This window comes from Falco punctatus (assembly GCF_963210335.1).
Source record: "Falco punctatus genome assembly, chromosome: 12".
In the NCBI taxonomy this organism is placed as follows: Eukaryota; Metazoa; Chordata; class Aves; order Falconiformes; family Falconidae; genus Falco; species Falco punctatus.
This window is the reverse complement of record NC_137592.1, coordinates 26448188-26466278: the sequence shown is the minus strand read 5'-3', so window position 1 is coordinate 26466278 and position 18091 is coordinate 26448188. Positions and strand designations below refer to the sequence as shown.

At 36.3% G+C, this 18091-nt stretch overlaps 1 protein-coding gene across 7 annotated transcripts in view; it reads left to right on the top strand.

Moving 5' to 3' along the window:
- Positions 1-16240, top strand: part of EPRS1 (glutamyl-prolyl-tRNA synthetase 1) — a 38966-nt gene extending 22726 nt beyond the window's left edge. For 2 of the 7 annotated variants that reach the window (XM_080408529.1, XM_080408527.1), the window contains 18 exons: positions 95-212; positions 327-698; positions 1539-1769; positions 2541-2789; positions 3612-3842; positions 4180-4445; positions 5678-5729; positions 6671-6880; positions 7025-7097; positions 7873-7952; positions 8284-8385; positions 9009-9164; positions 9286-9483; positions 9842-10015; positions 11190-11350; positions 12356-12434; positions 15536-15600; positions 15871-16240. In XM_080408529.1, coding sequence (XP_080264655.1) covers positions 95-212; positions 327-698; positions 1539-1769; positions 2541-2789; positions 3612-3842; positions 4180-4445; positions 5678-5729; positions 6671-6880; positions 7025-7097; positions 7873-7952; positions 8284-8385; positions 9009-9164; positions 9286-9483; positions 9842-10015; positions 11190-11350; positions 12356-12434; positions 15536-15600; positions 15871-16021 — 2968 coding nt within the window. In that variant the 3' untranslated portion in view covers positions 16022-16240. The remainder of the gene's footprint in view (positions 1-94; positions 213-326; positions 699-1538; positions 1770-2540; positions 2790-3611; positions 3843-4179; positions 4446-5677; positions 5730-6670; positions 6881-7024; positions 7098-7872; positions 7953-8283; positions 8386-9008; positions 9165-9285; positions 9484-9841; positions 10016-11189; positions 11351-12355; positions 12435-15535; positions 15601-15870) is intronic. The other 5 variants (XM_080408531.1, XM_080408530.1, XM_080408532.1 and 2 more) reach the window with 3 other exon arrangements.
- The last annotated feature ends 1851 nt before the right edge of the window (positions 16241-18091 follow it).

The following is an 18091-nucleotide window of genomic DNA, read 5'->3' as shown; positions in this document are numbered from 1 at the left end:
TGAGAGCACCTTGTAGAAAGATTTGTTTCAAAAAACATTTCGTATGCATCTTGTGTTTCCTTTATCGTTGTATTTTCTATAAACCATTTTATAGTCCTTACAGCTGTAAAGATGCCCCATGCATTTTGATTTACATCCCTGATGGACACACTAAGGAAATGCCAACATCTGGGTCAAAAGAGAAGACCAAAGCTGAAAGTGCAAAGAAAGAGGTAACCTTGTGTTTTAGAAAAGTGACATAAAATGTATTACTGTACATCTGTTACTGTACAAGATTATTATGCTGAATACTTGGCTCTTTTTTTTTTTTCCTTCTCATTGTTAAGGCTGGTTCAGCTGTAAAAGGAAAATCTACTCCACTTGTTGGTGATACCTCTACTCCAACCTGTACTTCATCTGAAGGTCACCTGGTTATGTACAACAGGGTGTCTGCACAGGGTGATACAGTTCGTGACTTGAAAGCTAAGAAGGCACCAAAGGAAGATATTGATAAAGCTGTGAAACAATTGCTGGCCTTGAAAGCAGAATACAAAGAGAAGACTGGCCAGGAGTATAAGCCTGGAAATCCTCCAGTATCTGTAACTGAACAGTCTTCAAAGCTTGAGACCTCTGGTACTCTGAACAGTAAAGCTCTGTATGATAAAGTAGCAGAGCAAGGAGAAGTGGTCCGAAAACTGAAAGCTGAGAAAGCACCTAAGGTGGCTGATTGATATTTTTTTGTTTGGGTTTGCATAGCCTTTTGTCCTCTCTCTCTGTAGATGAATGGGTGCTTATGGATCCATGTTTCTCTAGTGATCATCATTTGGACTGGGCTCTGTCCTGTCAAGACTTGTGTTTTCCGATACTTCTCTTTTAGCTAGATATGTTTGCCAAAATTTGTGTCAATATTCATAAATATGCAAGCAAATTCCTATATTTCTTAGACTGCTGTTCTGAAATGTGGACAGAATTCACCCCACAGCATAAGCTGATTAAGTATTCACATATGGTCCTTGGGGTTAAAATGTCCTGCAGTATTTATGTATTTTTTTAATTGATTTAACTCAAGATGGTCAAATTATGTGACTTCATAGGATTGACTTGTTGCTATTTAGACCTTAAAAACAAAACAAACCCTAGAAACCAGAAAGGAAAAAAGAAACTAAAGGTCCAAATAGAAAACATATCTACTAGTACCTGTGTTCTTTCCATCCTTTCTAATGCAGAACAAGAAAAGATGTGAAATAACACTCTTTGCCTGGTGGTTAAATACTGTTCATAGTAGTGTCTTGGTGGCACTGTAAAATCTGAATAAATGGGAAGGTCTGAACTAATTTATAGGGTTATTAGGGTTGTATATCCCTTAACAGGAATTACTTTGTTAAAAGTAGGAAACTAATAGAGAAAACTTCTCTGAACAACTCTATTAAATAGTTAAGAAAATGGAATAGGTGCACATAAACTGCAGGTCTTTTCATGAAAGTATTTAAGATGCACTTCAGTCTTACGTATCTATATCTTTGTTCCTCCCTCTTTCTTCCCCTTTCTTTCTTTTTCAGGATGAGATAGGTGCTGCTGTGGAAGTCCTTTTATCCCTAAAGGCAGAATATAAACAACAGACAGGCCAGGAGTACAAACCTGGAAGCCCACCTGTGGTCTCTGTCCCTCCTCAGTCTTCTCCTGTTTCTACTCTTCCATCCCCATGTCCAGTAGACAGCAAATCTCTGTACAACAGAGTAGCTGAACAAGGCGAAGCGGTCCGCAAACTTAAATTGGAGAAAGCTTCAAAGGTGTATTAATAGTGAATACTTCTGAGTGGAACAATGTTTTCAGTTTAGACTAAAACCTCATTACAGGTTTTGTGAAGCTTGGGGAACAAAATATAAGCAAGTACTTTCAAATTTCCTAAAGCGCTTTCCCAAATTCTCTTCAGCTGGTATGACTGACTTAATGAGTTCCGTAATAGTGTATGGAGAGCCTGGAAAATAAACAAACTAGTCCTTTTTGTAGTGATATAAGATAAGTGAAGTAGAATATAAGCAATAACTTGAAAAAAGGGCTGGAACTTGAAAGCTAGAATGGCAATAATAAATTTGGTAGTAATTTGACAGTGGCCAGGGAACCATTCTTTATTCTCTTTTTTATTTATTAATTCATATAAATTAATTCATATTATATATATTTTTATACATATAAAATAAATTCATATGTTTTAATGGGAGAGTATTTGCTTTCATTCTCCAGTGTACAAAGTCATGGACTGCTGTATCTGGAGGGTGCTAAGCTGCCTGAATGGGAAGCTTTCATGGCACAGAAATCAACCCTTGCATATACTGCCTGATTCAGTCCTTTTGATGTGCAACTTGTCAGTATTCTGGCTACCAGGTTTTACTACAGAACTCAATAATGACAACTTACACTAACAAGTTAGCTCTAAAAGTTTTATTGTAACAGCAACATTAGTGCAATTCCAGTAAAGATTATGTTATCTTACCTATTGTGTTGCATCTCTCTTATTTCTATCTTTATCTGCAACTGTTGTTTTTCCTTTCTTGCTTCAGGAACAAATAGATGAGGCTGTGAAAATTCTTTTAAATCTAAAAGCAGAATATAAAGAAAAGACAGGTCAAGAGTACAAGCCTGGAAACCCACCTTCAGCTCCTTCTTGTATACCTTCTACTACTCTTCCATCTTCTGTATGCTGCAGTAACTTGGCACACTGTAACTTAGTGGATGGCAAAGCACTGTACGATAATGTAGCTGAACAAGGGGAAGTGGTACGCAGACTCAAAGCAGAGAAAGCTTCCAAGGTATAATAGTCAATAGAGTAAGCAATTGTAACTCCTGCCACTTTTTGCCACTGGGGGGAAATCTGTCACCAAATAATGATCAAACTCCCTTATGTTTGGGTCATAGCTTAGCCATCAAACTTGCATGGTCTGGTAACACCACACAAGACTATTCTGATGCTGGATACTTTCTTGACTCAGAGATGTGAATTCTAAATTCAGCTCGTGTAGAAAGTCAAACTTAACTTCTCACATCTAAATTAATAGACACATGCATGGCAGACGTTAATCCTGCAGAAGTTTTTAGTGTATTTTACTTTTTCTTACTGTATTTGAGACGGGTGAAGATAGAAGTATGTAGTGTCCTGCAACAATAGTAAGACTTCAAAACTTGACAAATCCAGTGATAGTTGTGGAAAAGAACACAAGACAAACGTATATGTTTTCAGGAGCTGCTGGGTTTTTTTTTTTTTTGCTTATATTTTACCTTGCAGAATTGGTTTTGGTTTTGGATTAGTTTTTTTTCTGTGTGTGTTTTGTTTTTGTTTTTTTTTTTTAAAAGGCTGTTTTCTGAAACAGTTTCTTGTATTTTTCAGTACAGATTCTGTTGCAGTTTTTAACAGGCTATAGCTGGCCAGGTGGGCTAAGCAAATGTTCCGGTACAATGTGCCAGCTCTCATATTCCTGTTGCTTGGAGAAGAGCTGTTACTTGAGTCCTTGCCTAATTATGAAGCACTGTTTATTGCTAGATGGAAATTTTATTTTCTTAGCCTGAAAATCAATGCTGCTTGTCAGTTCTCTCTAATTCTTATCAGTACATCTTGCTATTTGTCCTCCATATAGGATGAAATAGATGAAGCAGTAAAACTCCTTCTTTCTCTAAAAGCTGACTACAAGGAAAAGACTGGGCAGGACTACAAGCCAGGACATCCACCAGTAGCTCAAGCTGCTTTGCCTCAGGCATTGAACACAGTACCCAGTGGCCCAGACACACCTGAAGCTAAAGCTCTGTTTAGCAAAGTAGCTCTTCAAGGAGATGAAGTTAGGAAACTGAAAGCAGAAAAAGCAGAAAAGGTAAAAATGTACTGTAATCTAAAAATCTATTTTAAAAACAGTGTGATTATGGGAATTAGAAATACACATTTAGAATAGGCAGCATTTGAATTCTGCGATCTGAAATATACTTTTAAAATTATTCCTGTCAGATACAGTCCTTAAAATGGTAATGCATTTAAGTTAAGCATTGGCTTTTGCAGATTTTTTTTCCCCAATGCTGTATGGATGCCCACAATGCCATACATTGATCTATTTTATTTCTTTGATAAGAGCCATTTTATTCCTGTGATTTCTGTATAAATTTCTCTCTTCTTTTTTTTTTTTTTTTTTTTTTTTTTTTTTTTAATTCTTCAAGGAAAAGATAGATGCAGCTGTTAAGGAACTTCTTCAGTTGAAGGCCCAGTATAAGTCTGTTGCAGGAGTTGATTATAAACCAGTTTCGGCTAGTGGCACTGATGACAAAGACAAGAAGAAGAAAGAGAAAGACAACAAGTCTGAAAAACAGAGTAAGCAACCGAAGCAAAATGATGGCCCCAAAAAAGAACCTTTGCAAGGACAGCGTGGCAATGAGCTGTCCTCAGATGGATCAGGAGAGGGTCAAGGCCCTAAGAAACAAACCAGGTAAAGATACGATCTTTAAGCTGTTCTCTAGAAACCTTAACTGTTTACTTCTATACAGATTTAGAGTTGTGTAGGCTTCTCATTTCACTTGAAAGTGTGGACATGTGCAAAATAACTGTGTTCATATTTAGGATCAAAGCTTATTTAGTGTCAGCTGTACCTTGGCATCCTACTACGGAAAATCCTGCCTAGCCTGTAGGAAGAATATAAAGCAGTGTGCATACCTAGTAACTGTGGGTACTGTTATTGTCATTGAGAACTTGGTATGCTTCTGCAAATGTGCTGCTGTATCTCGCTCAGTATAAACCCTGGAGGAAAAAACCACCCTTATGCTTATTTCATTGTACCAAGGTTTCCAAAAATACTTACTGCAAGTACCATGAGAAGTACGTAGCCCAGCCCAGAGCAAGGTACTGCTGTTGTTAATGGTGGAACCAGTGATGATTGCTGTGCATTCCCTCACTAGCTACTACCCTGAATTTTAGAAGTCTTTGCACAGCATGTCTTATGCAGCACTATTTATTTCATCTTTCAGATACGCAAATTACATGCTAAGAGACAGAGATGTGGTTATTTTGTATAGAAATTATGCCTGAAAAATGTATTTTTCACCCTTAAAATTTCTCTGTAGAGATGTAAAAACTTTACTTTTGTCTACTGTCATTTGAGTCTGGTGAGTTTAGCCTTCTTTAGAATCATGTACTTTTACTGGTTATCTTTATCGTGATGGTAGGGTCAGTTTTCTGTCTTAGAACAGTGTGATTGATGCTCACATGAGTACTGAATTCAAGTTGCATATGTTTCCTGAAATTGTAGCCACTGGCTAGGTAAGAAATTTTTAAAACAAAGAGTAGAACAGCTTACACCCAGGTCTGGTTAATCTTAGATTCTTACTGGAGGTGCTTGAGATTTTTAATGCATCATTATGGTGAGAATTACAAGGGTTCGAGCAGTAGAAAAGGAACTGAGCCCTTTTTATGAAATCTTGTTAGCAAAGGTAAGGAAATATTAGCAATTTGTAATAGGCAATATGTACTAAACTGTCAGGAGGAAAAAAAAAAAAGGAAAAATTAGCTTTATGAAGTAAGATTAAAATATTCTGTTCCATGGCCCATTTTTTCTCCACCCCAACCTGACCCTCCCTCAAAAAAAAAAAAAAAAAAAAGACGCAAGGGTAAATTTCACTGCTAAATACTGTACAGCACAAATGTGGTTCTTTTCTAATACTGTAGGCTGGGTCTAGAAGCTAAAAAAGAAGAAAATCTTGCAGACTGGTTCTCCCAGGTAAGTGCACATCAGTTTGAATTTAAATACTTGCTTTTTTCTGTTTCCTGCATTTCTATCATAGTCTTATGTAGAAGTGCCTGACTAACTTGAAGGTCTGACTAACTTCAGAAAGCTGTAAAAAGGATGAGTGTCAACCATTCCACCCCTCCCTCCTTTTATATATATATATCTATCTATCTATATATATATATATCTATCTATATATCTCGATACATATATATATTTATAATATATATATATCTATATCTCGATACATATATATATTTATAATATATATATATATCGATACATATATATATTTATAATATATATATATTTATATATTTTCTTAATTCACATATGAACTCCTCTTTCATTAAGAGTAGAAAACTTCAGTGAAGTAAGAGTATTTCACAGGCTTGGGAGTTTGATTTCACCTCAGGATGGTGTATAACAAAAGTCAGAATCTGTTGATACTGAATGAATTTGCTGGCTCATAAGGTTCAAAACAACCGGAGTAGGGATGATTAGTTTAGATTAGCCTACTTACGAAAGATTGTAAAGAGATATTAGTGGTGTACATTGCCTCTTGCTGGTATAATTTTTAATTATACCCTAAGAAATAAAAATCTTTTCTGACGTGAGCTAGAGACATTTGTTACAGAAGTGCAGTTTGTTGGTTCCTGTAAATTAGCTACTGTCTCTTATTTGGATTCTTGAAATTCAGTTGTAGTTAAGTGTGTTTACATTATTTAGATCTATTATTAAACTTAATGTTCCTGCATAACTTTTTCTAATTACAAGAAACAGAAGCAATACCAAAGCATATCTTTGCTAACTTTTTGGGCACAAAGTTGTAAATAGGAGACTTTTCTTGAATTGCATGCCGCACACATGAATTACTAAATGTTCTTTGTGTATAAAATTGAAACTTCAGTATCTAAATAATCTTTTGAAAGGTGATCACAAAATCAGAGATGATTGAATACTATGATGTGAGTGGCTGTTATGTTCTTCGTCCTTGGGCTTATGCTATTTGGGAAGCTATCAAGAACTTCTTCGACGCAGAGATCAAGAAACTTGGAGTGGAAAACTGTTACTTCCCCATGTTCGTGTCCCAGGCTGCCCTAGAGAAGGAGAAGACTCACATTGCTGACTTTGCTCCTGAGGTACACTTAAAAACTTTGTTCTAATCTGAGTACAAGAAAACCCAACAACTTAGTCTGTGGTTGAGTATGATAGTAAAGGTTTTTTTCAAACTTACTTTGTTTGATTTTTTTTTTTCCCTCTCTTCCCTCACCCCCTTCCTTTAGGTTGCGTGGGTCACAAGATCTGGGAAAACAGAACTGGCTGAACCAATTGCTATACGTCCCACAAGTGAAACAGGTAGACTTCATGCAGTTTGGCTGTAAATAACACAGTTAGAGGTATAATGTAGCTGATAGACAAGTTTCCATTTTGAAAAGCGGAAACCTGTTTTTTAGAACGTTTTCTGTAACTCCTTACCAAAATTTCCTAAATTTGCTGCTGCTTAGAGCAAATGTCACAGCATGTATGCTCCCTTCAATGGACTTTTCTAGGAAATGTACACTCTAGGAATTTTTCCTTTAGTATCCTGAAGAATGATTTCATTTGACTGAACAACATTTGTTGTTCTATATTGTTCATAGGAAAATTTCTTCATCTCATAATTCACTTTAGTTTTGCATGTACTTTGACTATGGCTGTGAAACTAGCTTTTACTAAAATTTCCTCAGAGTAATTTAAATAAACAATTTAAGACCTAAGGCTGGATGAGTTTTTAATTGAACCAGGTATGTTATAGCATCCTGAAATCTCTAGGTCAGTGAATTTCTATTTTGAACCTAGATGTATTTACATGCTCAAAGTCAGTGACTCAAACGTAGTGTCATTGGATGTTAAGCCTTGGATTGTACTTTGGCTAGCAAGCAAGCAGTTTTGCAGAGAAACAGGATGACATGAAAGTATTCTTTTCAGTGAAAATAGTATGTGTTAAGATAAATGCTTTTTAAAGAGAATTAAACATAAAAGCATAGTTTTTACAGCAGAGAATTACATACAGCTTGTATGTAGCAGAAAGAAAGGTTTGGCATAAACTGGCTGTATTGTGCAGAGACCCAAAGCTGCTTTCTTTTTCCAGTCATGTATCCTGTCTATGCAAAGTGGGTGCAGTCACACAGGGATCTTCCTATCAAGCTTAATCAGTGGTGCAATGTTGTGGTATGTCTGTACATGATTTCTGAATAACTGTTGTATCTTAAGTGCAGTGTAGGACAATTATTGTATGTGGACGTGGCATGACGGTACTGATCACAGCACATATTTCATGGCAAAAGTATGAATGTGGTTTGTGTGATTTGTTTTTCTCACTTTCTAGTAAAACGTGCTTTATCAATGTACGTTTATATTGTTTAAGTAGAAATCTGTGAATAGTTGACTTTTTGTCTTTGTTGAGAATTTTCTAATACTTATTTATAAACATTATATTTAACAATAATTTGGCACTTCAGCATTAATCATGGTGTTCAATTATTTTATTCCTCCCCTCCAGCGTTGGGAGTTCAAACATCCCCAACCTTTTCTTCGCACTCGTGAGTTCCTTTGGCAAGAGGGTCACACAGCATTTGCAACATATGAAGAAGCAGCAGAGGAGGTAAAAAGCAAATGTGCTGGTGCTTTTACTTTCACAAAATTACTTTACTCCATAGCAACACAAATCTTTTTACTAGGACCTCATGGAAATCTGTCTCCTTTTCTTTGGGAGTCCTTATGAAAAATGTCAAGTGTACTAGAACTCACCGTTTTCTTAGGTGTAGCCTGTGTCTGAGGCTTTAGTCTCTTCAAACAATATGGGGAGTCTGAAGAGTGTGATATATAAAGAATGCTTTTCCTAAAAATTATTTTCGTTAAAAATCTATATAATGTGTTCACATGTTAACTGCTAGAAATTTTAACACTTCTTTGCCTGAAATACGGATGTTTCATTGACTGTCATGGCATATCAAACTTTTAGCTGGAAACCAGAAGTTAATGTAACCATTGGGCTGGCATTTCTGCAGTGACTGTTCTTGTTTTCTGTTGTGGTTTATAGTTGTTGCTATTTGACACAGAACATAACAGGCAAAGTTTAAAGCAATTGAAAAAAATCTTATTTTTCAATCACAGTCTTGAGAAAGCGTTAAATTTTTAAGTTTGTAGACTGGTACATAAAAGTATTTCATGATTTAGCAAATGCAAAATACTGAGTAATTCTTAAAGACAATATGTTCATCATAGGTAATGCAGATACTTGATCTGTATGCTCAAGTGTATGAAGATCTCCTAGCAATACCTGTTGTGAAAGGAAGGAAGACAGAGAAGGAGAAATTCGCAGGGGGTGATTATACTACTACTGTAGAGGCATTTATATCTGCCAGTGGAAGAGCAATCCAGGTGATTATCTATTAGAAGAATATTTTTTTTTCAGTAAATACAGTAAGATGAAAGTCTTAAACTGATGCTTGATAGACTTAACTTTCAGTTGAGTAGAATTTTCTGTGTGCATCTGTTTCAGGGAGCAACATCACATCATCTAGGGCAGAATTTCTCAAAGATGTTTGAAATTGTATTTGAAGATCCCAAGAAACCAGGAGAAAAACAGTTTGCTTATCAGAATTCCTGGGGCATTACAACTCGAACTATTGGTGTAATGACAATGATTCATGGAGATAACATGGGATTGGTGCTCCCACCTCGAGTAGCCTGTGTTCAGGTGTGTAAAAATTCCTTAAACTACAATTTTGTTTCCTTTCCTGTTGTGGAATTCATGAGCATTTCATGTTGGACACCTGGAAGACTTAACATAGTATAGGAGCTGTTGAATTGCAGAGCTTGCTGTATGTAGTCAATACAGATTATTAGGGTATTGTGGTGGACAAGCTCCCTTTAATAGTCCATCCATTTCAAGTAATTTTATCTGTATCATTTGGATGAAAAGGGAAATGTATCCTTCACTTCTGAGAAATTGAAAGAAATTACTGTGATATAAGGCCACAACATTGTTTTAAAGTTTTTTATAACTATGAGATAACTTTTTTATAACATAAAGTACATGTCATGTTATATTGCAGGTTGTAATTATTCCCTGTGGTATCACAAATTCCCTTTCTGAAGAGGACAAAGAGGCTTTATTGAAGAAATGCAATGAATATCGTAATAGGCTGCTTGGTGTTAATATCCGTGTACGGGCTGATTTAAGAGACAACTATTCACCTGGTTGGAAGTTCAACCACTGGGAACTTAAGGTACTTCTGTTTTCAGGAGGTGTTTTGAAGCTTGTAGGTGGGGGGTATATATGAGGCATGTTAAGCATGCCTTGTATTTTGAAGGCAAATACTTCTCTAAGTGAAGAGTTTCTGCCTGATAATCAGTGGTCACTTCCATTAATAAATGAAGAAAAGATGTTTTGAGACTTGTTCTCTTCGCTAGGATTTACATGTCATTAGTGATTTTTGAACTTGCAAGTCTCCACTTCGTATAACTAGAAAATGAAATTAATAGCGCAAATTACGTGCATGTTTAAAAATGTCTGCTAATACTCAAGTGCCTCCAGGGTCACAACAGTGCTGCACACAGTGGAACAGCAAAGATAAACCTGTATGACATCAAACCAAAACCACCCACCAAAATGCATTCACACCCACTGTCTTCATTTCCAATGAAAAAATGTGTACAGCTTGGGACATGTGTTAGCAGGATGTAGAGAAAATAAGTTAAACTCAGTGGACTCCTAACTTATTAGTTAAATGGAAACTCTTTTGTTTGATGTTATATGGGAGATGAGAAATTACATAGTTCTTACCACTGAAGTTTATGAATCATAAAAGCTTTACATAAATAAAGCAGCTGTCTGTTTGTAGTCTAATATTCTATGTTGATACTAGGGCTATATTTAACAGAACTTTTGCTATCTGCTGTTCATGCCATTGGAAGTGTTCTGTAAAAACAGAATTAAAAGGTATTATTGGATGAACTAAAACATTAAAATGACTATAGAAGTCTTAATAATTCTTTAAAATTAAAAAAAATCTTCAAAATCTTCAAAAAACTGGATTTGCACTATTGGGGATACGTGTCTTAGTGTAATTTTAGTTGTGGTTTAACTGTCTTAGTATTAATTGCATGTTGGCACAGATGCAGCATCCAAGCTAGTGAAGCAAGGTTGGAGGAAGGTATAATGCACAAGTGAAGAGAGTATGGATGGAAAAGACAGAAATGCATAAAAGCATTGGACTATGTTCTGATACTTTTCCAAAGAAACTTAAATGTGTAGAGTGATTCCATATTAAGATGGGGCTTTAGAACACAAAAAGAAAGAGAGGTGGGAGAGAGAGAGGAAAAAAAAACAACCAACCCAAAGACTTCTGAGAATGACTTACTCATTGTACCTTCTATAACTCCTAATGTTTTTTAATGAAGGGTGTTCCAGTCAGGGTTGAAGTGGGACCACGAGACATGAAGAGCCAACAGTTTGTAGCTGTTAGAAGAGACACAGGACAGAAGCTGACCTTTTCTGAACATGAAGCAGAAGATAGACTGAAGCAGGTTTTGGAGGAGATCCATGCTAACCTTTACAACAGGTAAATTGAGTAGTACAGTAAACAGCTGTGCTAATTGCAGATGTACTTCACCTGTCAGAAGAATTTCTCCCATTGTTGCTTCATTTGTGGAGAAAGACGAGTTAGGCCCATCTTTGTGACATTTCATTTTTGTGCCTCTGAAACTTGTTCATGTATAGTGATAGAAGTTTCCTATTGTGCTACTTAAAAAGAATATTAAAGGTTTTGAAATTATTTTTTAAAATACTTATTTTAATTCATGTGAAGTATTAATAAACAAATGCACCATAAATAGTTAATGGGATAATAGTGCACAGGATTCATTCCTGAAAGATGCTTTTGGTAGGGGATTTGGAAAGACACAAAGCTTTCCAAGAAACTTCAGTAGTTGAAGTTCTGTGTTCAGAGGTATATTTTAGACCCTATATCCTGTTGACTTTCATAGGATTGCTTTCTTATAAGCAATCAAATGCATTTGGAACTGTTATTAGCACTTATTGCATGTGCCAAAATCCCTTGTGTGTCTGTCATTGCAAATTGTTGTTTGTAAGTACACTAAGAACAGGCTGCTGATCCAGCACCAACAGCAGATTGAGTTTTTCTGCTTTCTTCTGTGGTGATAGAAGTTGCTTACAAGCAGAATATTTTTACCTGGTGTTGTAGTTTTTAACCTAGTTAAAAAGCATTTTGCTATTTAGTTTTAGAACATGATTAAAAAAGAAAAATCTGCATCTATAGTACTTACTGTTTCTATCTACAGCTGGTTGGCGTTGAACTGACATGCACAACAGTGTAAATTAACACAGTGAAATGTTCAGCAGCCCGGAGAACACCCCATTGGCAATTAATCAAGATTTTGTCTTTGAAGGTGGAAATGATAGAAAGACATAACCTGATTCAAATGAATATGTATCTTCTCTTGTAACTTTTTGTTTTGACTGACTCTGCAAACTTAGTTCATTTGGCCAGTAAGGTTATGTGCATAAATCTGCCCTGACTGAATTTTTGGTTGTTTTGTTTTCTTAGAGCTTCTGAGGACCTAAAAAGTCATATGGTGGTGGCCAATACTATGGAGGACTTTCAAAAAGAGCTTGATTCAGGAAAGGTAAGGAACTTTACCTCATTCTATCACAGGAAGTGCCTTTGCATATTTTCTGTCCCTTATAGATAATCAGGGGCTAGGAATTTCAAAGCTTTTATATGAATACTGTTGTGGTTTTTATGGAACATCCCCTCACAAGCAGATGAAGCCTCTCCTATAGAGTTGCACACAAAAATAATCAGCTTTCCCAAAATTTATGATACACATAGCTTTCTTCTTTTGCTAAAATACTGTATTTACTAAATAAAACAGTGTTTCAAGTTACCACCACTCAAAGTGTAGTCCTATGCCAGCAGTGACAGGGTGTCTTGCAGTGACTTACAATGCTACAGTTTGGTAATTTGTATTTAGAGTGTTACATTTTTATCAGAAGGTGCTTTTCAGAGAGATTAATGTAAATACTCTGATTAAGATAAACTTACTGTCATTATCATAATGGTAACAGTGAAAAACACTTGTCAAATCTCATAATAGGGTTCAAGTAGGAGTTTAAAGTACATGCTATTTACGTCATAGAGTTTTACTTTTATGACCCAAATAGAAGCCATTGGGTTCATTAATAATTACTGCAAGTCTGAAACCTTGGATTGATAGTAAGAATAGCTCATAATGTGGATGATTGAGCTCTACTGATCTAGAGATCTGTGAAAAATGTAAAGTTCTGACAAAGTATTTGTACTCTAGGTGAGAGATTAAAGTCTTCAGTAGAGAGCTGAGCTGCGGCTTCTTTTTCAGAGATCCACTGCAGAAGTTCTTAACCTTGAAATTCTGTCACAAACCTCAGCTTGTGAAATTGTTCATGTATTAACATTAATGTCTTCAAGTAGTAGGTTCTCTGGGATCAATCATTAAGGCTATATGTTTTATAAAAAGAGATCAGGGGGTTTTGTGTATCAATTAGATCTACTCTGAAAACTACAAAATTTCTGATGGAAAATGCACAAATACCAAGAATTCATAGTACTTTTGTTAACTTGCACTTCTGTTGCACTTAAATTCAATTTATAAGAAGATTTACAGAAATAATTATGAAGCGAGGAGGGACTGATTTAGCATGCTTATGAAGCTGAGGATGTAGAATTTTCAGACATTCTGTGCGTAGGTGCTCTAGTAGTAGTACTACCTTTTTTTCCTCTGCATAACTAAATACAGGTGTGAAATATTCTGCTTCCAAAGAGCTTTGGGCTCTTTCTGCTGACCGTGCCATTTCCTTGGTGCGAGTGTGTCTACAGCATCTGGTAGTCGATTTTAAAACCCAAAAATCTTTACTCTTGGCTTAACAAATAACTGTGCTCTGCATAGACGTTCAGCTGGTACTACTGCTCTCATGTGTTGTGATTTCAAGATGGCCCATCATGTACCTTTCACTTCTGAATTAAACAAGCACACTGAAACTATTTTTGACTGTCTTCAAGACAAAGAAACAGTTAAGGAAGAAATAAGCTCTTAAAAAAATCTTTAAAATTACAGTAAACTTGTACGTAAAAAATAAACTGAAATGAAGCATCAAGCTCATTCCAAGAGCAGCAGGAATGGAATGTGAAGCTAATTCTGTATTTGTACATGCACTTTAATTTTGATGAAATACTGCAGAAACCCCTTTCTTCTCCTGCCATAGAGGTTCCAGATGATACCCTCTGCCTGTGGAGAGGGTAAAATGCCTGGTCTTCAATGTCCAACATTCACCATTGTGTACAGCTAGATTTTGGTACTTATATAACATAAGTTTATTATAATCAGCTTCTCTGAATTGAAAAAAAATTACATACATCATTTTATGACTGTTTCACTCTCTACTTACATATGTCGTGTGGACAAAATTTAATAGCATATGTATTCTGTAATTTCTTGAAATTACGGTGTTAGCACTGACTGCTATTTAAGAAGAAAATTTGTAAGCTTAATTCCTGTTGCTGCTCTCCCCTTACTATAATTGCAATGTAGACTGTTAGCTCTTTAAAAATGCTGACTGCTTCTGTGTTCTTTTAAGTTGCTTGCAAAGCTTAGTTGAAACTTTAAGAATAATTGCATAGATACTTTAAAAAAAATCATCTAACTACAGTTTAATGCAAGAAAAGTGTAGTAGGTTGGTAATAGTTCCTTTTTTCAGTTGCAAGAAAGTGAAGCTATAAAATGAAGTCTAGTGAAGGTGTCTTCCAGTTCAAGGCAAATTGAGAATTTTGCACTAAGAACACAATTTTGGTGAAAGCAAGCCACAGATGAGCAAACCTTATTCACAGTTTGGATAGAATTAAAATGCCTGAAGGCTTAATTTAGTAGCTGTTGTTGCCCTTAGCTGTTAGCATTACATAAGTGTTCATATGTGTGTAAGGGGTGTTTTTTTTAACAGTAATCCTACTTTTTAGTAGTAAACAGAATTTTCACTGTGAAAGCCCTATAAAATGAAAAAAAATCAGTGAAATAGACTATGAGACTTGGGAAAAGAGATTTGCTACAACAATTAAGAGTAGTACTGAGAAGAGTGTATGGGATTATTATTTCATCTTTCTCGGTTTTCTTCAGTTAAGCTAACGAAAGGAAAGAGCAGGAAAATAGTCACCACTTCACCCTGCCCCCAAGAAACATGTGCTGTTGATTGTTTTCTTAAAATATGTATGTTCTTGTCTTATTCAGAAAATATGAAAATTCATAGTAATGGAATTAAAAATGAAACTTCATCATGAAAGCACTGTCTTGCAGTATGTAAGCAAGCATTTGTTCTGCAGTCTGAAAGTATTAAACTTTTCCTGAAAAACAAAGTATTCCAGGAGAAAACAGTGATTATAGTTTGCACAGAAGGAAGATATATTGGGTTAAAAAAAAAATAAATTATAAAACCAGTACCCCGACTTGATTTAAATGCTGCTGTGGGTTGGTGTAGGTTTTTCCATGCTGCACTATGGAGAGATGACTATGCTTATCTATTTCTCTGACAAGAAAGAACTACTAAAATTTAATTGTGGCAATTGGAACTTTTCCGGTTTTGACTGTATGCGAGATGTTAGGGTTTAGTAATCTTCCATAGGCAAGGATGATTTCTTTTTTTTTCCAGACGTATAACTGTTGTTCTCTTCTTCCCCTTCCCCCCGTCCCCCATCCTTCAGATTGTACAAATCCCTTTCTGTGGGGAAATTGAGTGTGAGGACTGGATCAAGAAGACCACTGCCAGGTAAAATATAACTGAACTGGAGAGTATCACCAAAGTCAAAATCAAAATGTTTTGAATATAAAACAGGGATGTAAGATGCCTCTGGGTATAACACTGATGTACAGTCCTCACCCTTGACTCTTGCTGTCCTGCATAATTCAGTGTATTTACTCTCTTACTTGGGAAACTTTCAGACTGCTTAGTGTGCTTTTGAGGTTTATGTGTAATACGCTTTATTGCATCTTTATTTTTAAATGAAAGTATTTATTTATGAGTACGCTTTTATTTCAGGGATCAAGATCTTGAGCCTGGCGCCCCCTCCATGGGAGCAAAAAGCCTTTGCATACCTTTTCAGCCTCTCCGTGAACTGCAGTGTGGGGCAAGATGTGTCTGTGGCAAAAACCCTGCCAAGTTTTACACCCTATTTGGTCGTAGTTACTAAATTACTAGCGAAAGCACCTTCTCCTTTATCTGTGAATTGAACTTTTTTTAATAAGACTGAAATAACCCCCAAACTTAATCAGTTTTGCGACTTTTTAAATGATTTAAAAAACAAAGCCATAAACCATAAACCTGCCCCAGTTGTCAGTCTTAGGCTAGCAGTAATTCACAGACTTTTCTGTAAACATCTCTAATAATAAACATGTATTGTGAGCTGTAATGTGCTTTGGTGGTTTTTTCTGTGTGGCTCAATGGGGAGCATTGGTATCCTTTGCTCGTCTTTTCTCCGTTGTGATGCATGTGTACATTGAGAAAATGCCTGAAAGACTGGAGAGAATGTCATGAACACTGTACAGTACAGTTTAGTGTGCCCACATCAACTTTATAGATAAAACATCTGCTTTTAATTTTGCCTTCAAATTTTTCAGTTTTCGGTACAGACTTGCTGCTGACTTTTAGGCGTGCTAAACGCTACCCTTTTTGAAAACTCCCCCTGGAGTCAGGCGTTTTGAGGAATATTTTCACCCACTTGTAAACAAATTTGAAAGCTCTCTTGCTTTAAATGCCACATTGTTTGCAAGATGCGCGTGAATGGCATTCCTTGCAGGTATTTAGCAAAGCCCTATTTCTCTTACCTTATAAACTGGCATTTATACTTGTCTGTCAGTGATACTGCAATGAGCAATGCAAAGGCAATCCAAAGACAGGTATTTTCAGTGCTAAAGGTTTTAGGCTGTGGTTATATATGTGGTTATAGGCATGTTTCATAAAACCCTTTCGCTTTTCCTGCACTTAATATGTGTTGCTTCAGCAGAGAATGCTGGATGCTGCAGTTAGGAAATTACTTTAAAAATAAAATTGCTTCCACTTTCCAATAAAATTACTCACGCTCTGATTGAATTAAAAAAATAATAATTAGATAGCCCTGGCACAAAATAACTTTTGGATGACACATGCTTAATTTGTTACATTTTTCTCCTGTCTGTTTGAAGGCTGTCTACTTAAATCCCTTTCCCTGAAAACAGTTGCCTGAAAACTGGGCAATTAAAAAGCTGGACCAGTAAGAACCTCCCCAGACTCTTCCTGGGACAATACTCCATGGCTGCCTGTTTCCAAAACCCTATTTTTATGTAGCATCAATAGTCTAAAAGTCTTTTAAGTATACAGGCAACTTACAATGCTATTCCCAGATCTTCACACTTCTCTGCTTTTCGAAAGCACGCAGAACGTTTGCTTTTGCCCAGATTCCTGTGGTCAGCCTTCCTAATCAAAATTCTCATTATTAAATCTGAATCAGTGGCATGTCCATTTTAGGATCATGCACCTTGGGGTAATACCCTGATTCTTCACAGAAAAGTGTGAAAATTATTAAACACTTCAGCTTGCTGGGAGTGCTTGAGCACTTGGAAATTCTCTGTAATATTCCTTTCCTGATGGTTAGTCCTGAAGGGTTTGCTTCAGTTGCATCTTAAAATCGTCTGCCTTGCATTCACCTGTATAGGTATTTTGTATAGTAGGTATTTATTAGGTATAAAGACGGTCGCGGAGGTAGTAATGAGCAAAGGATTTGGGGAATGATATGTCAGTGCATGCAGTCATCTTTTGTTTTCAGTTGACAATACCAGAAGAGTTGCCCTAAGGTCTTTCTACCCTGGTATGCTGGCTCTAACACTGACTGGAATTATACTTTGAGAAAGAGAGTAAGTAGTAATACTGGAGTGATGTTTTTCCAGCCTCAAATGCTGGGTAGCTAAGACAAGTCTTGAGAGGAATTGCCTGCTGCAGCGTTCTCATGCTGGGGGCGAGGGGAGGCAGCAACCAGCAGTTTCAGTGTCCTCAGGCATAAGACAGGAGCATGCCGAGATTTTTTTGATGGAGCAAAACATTATTAAGAATAGATGAGCACTTTCAACTCCCATCAAAACCCTCTACAACACCGGTGTTTTAAAAAAGAGATGTGGAAGCAGTTAATAATGTGGAACAAAGGGAAGGCAAGACTAAGTGCAGTCGCCAGCACTGCTGCAACTTTATCAGTTTGAACAAACAGCAACCTCTCAACCAGTTGACTGGA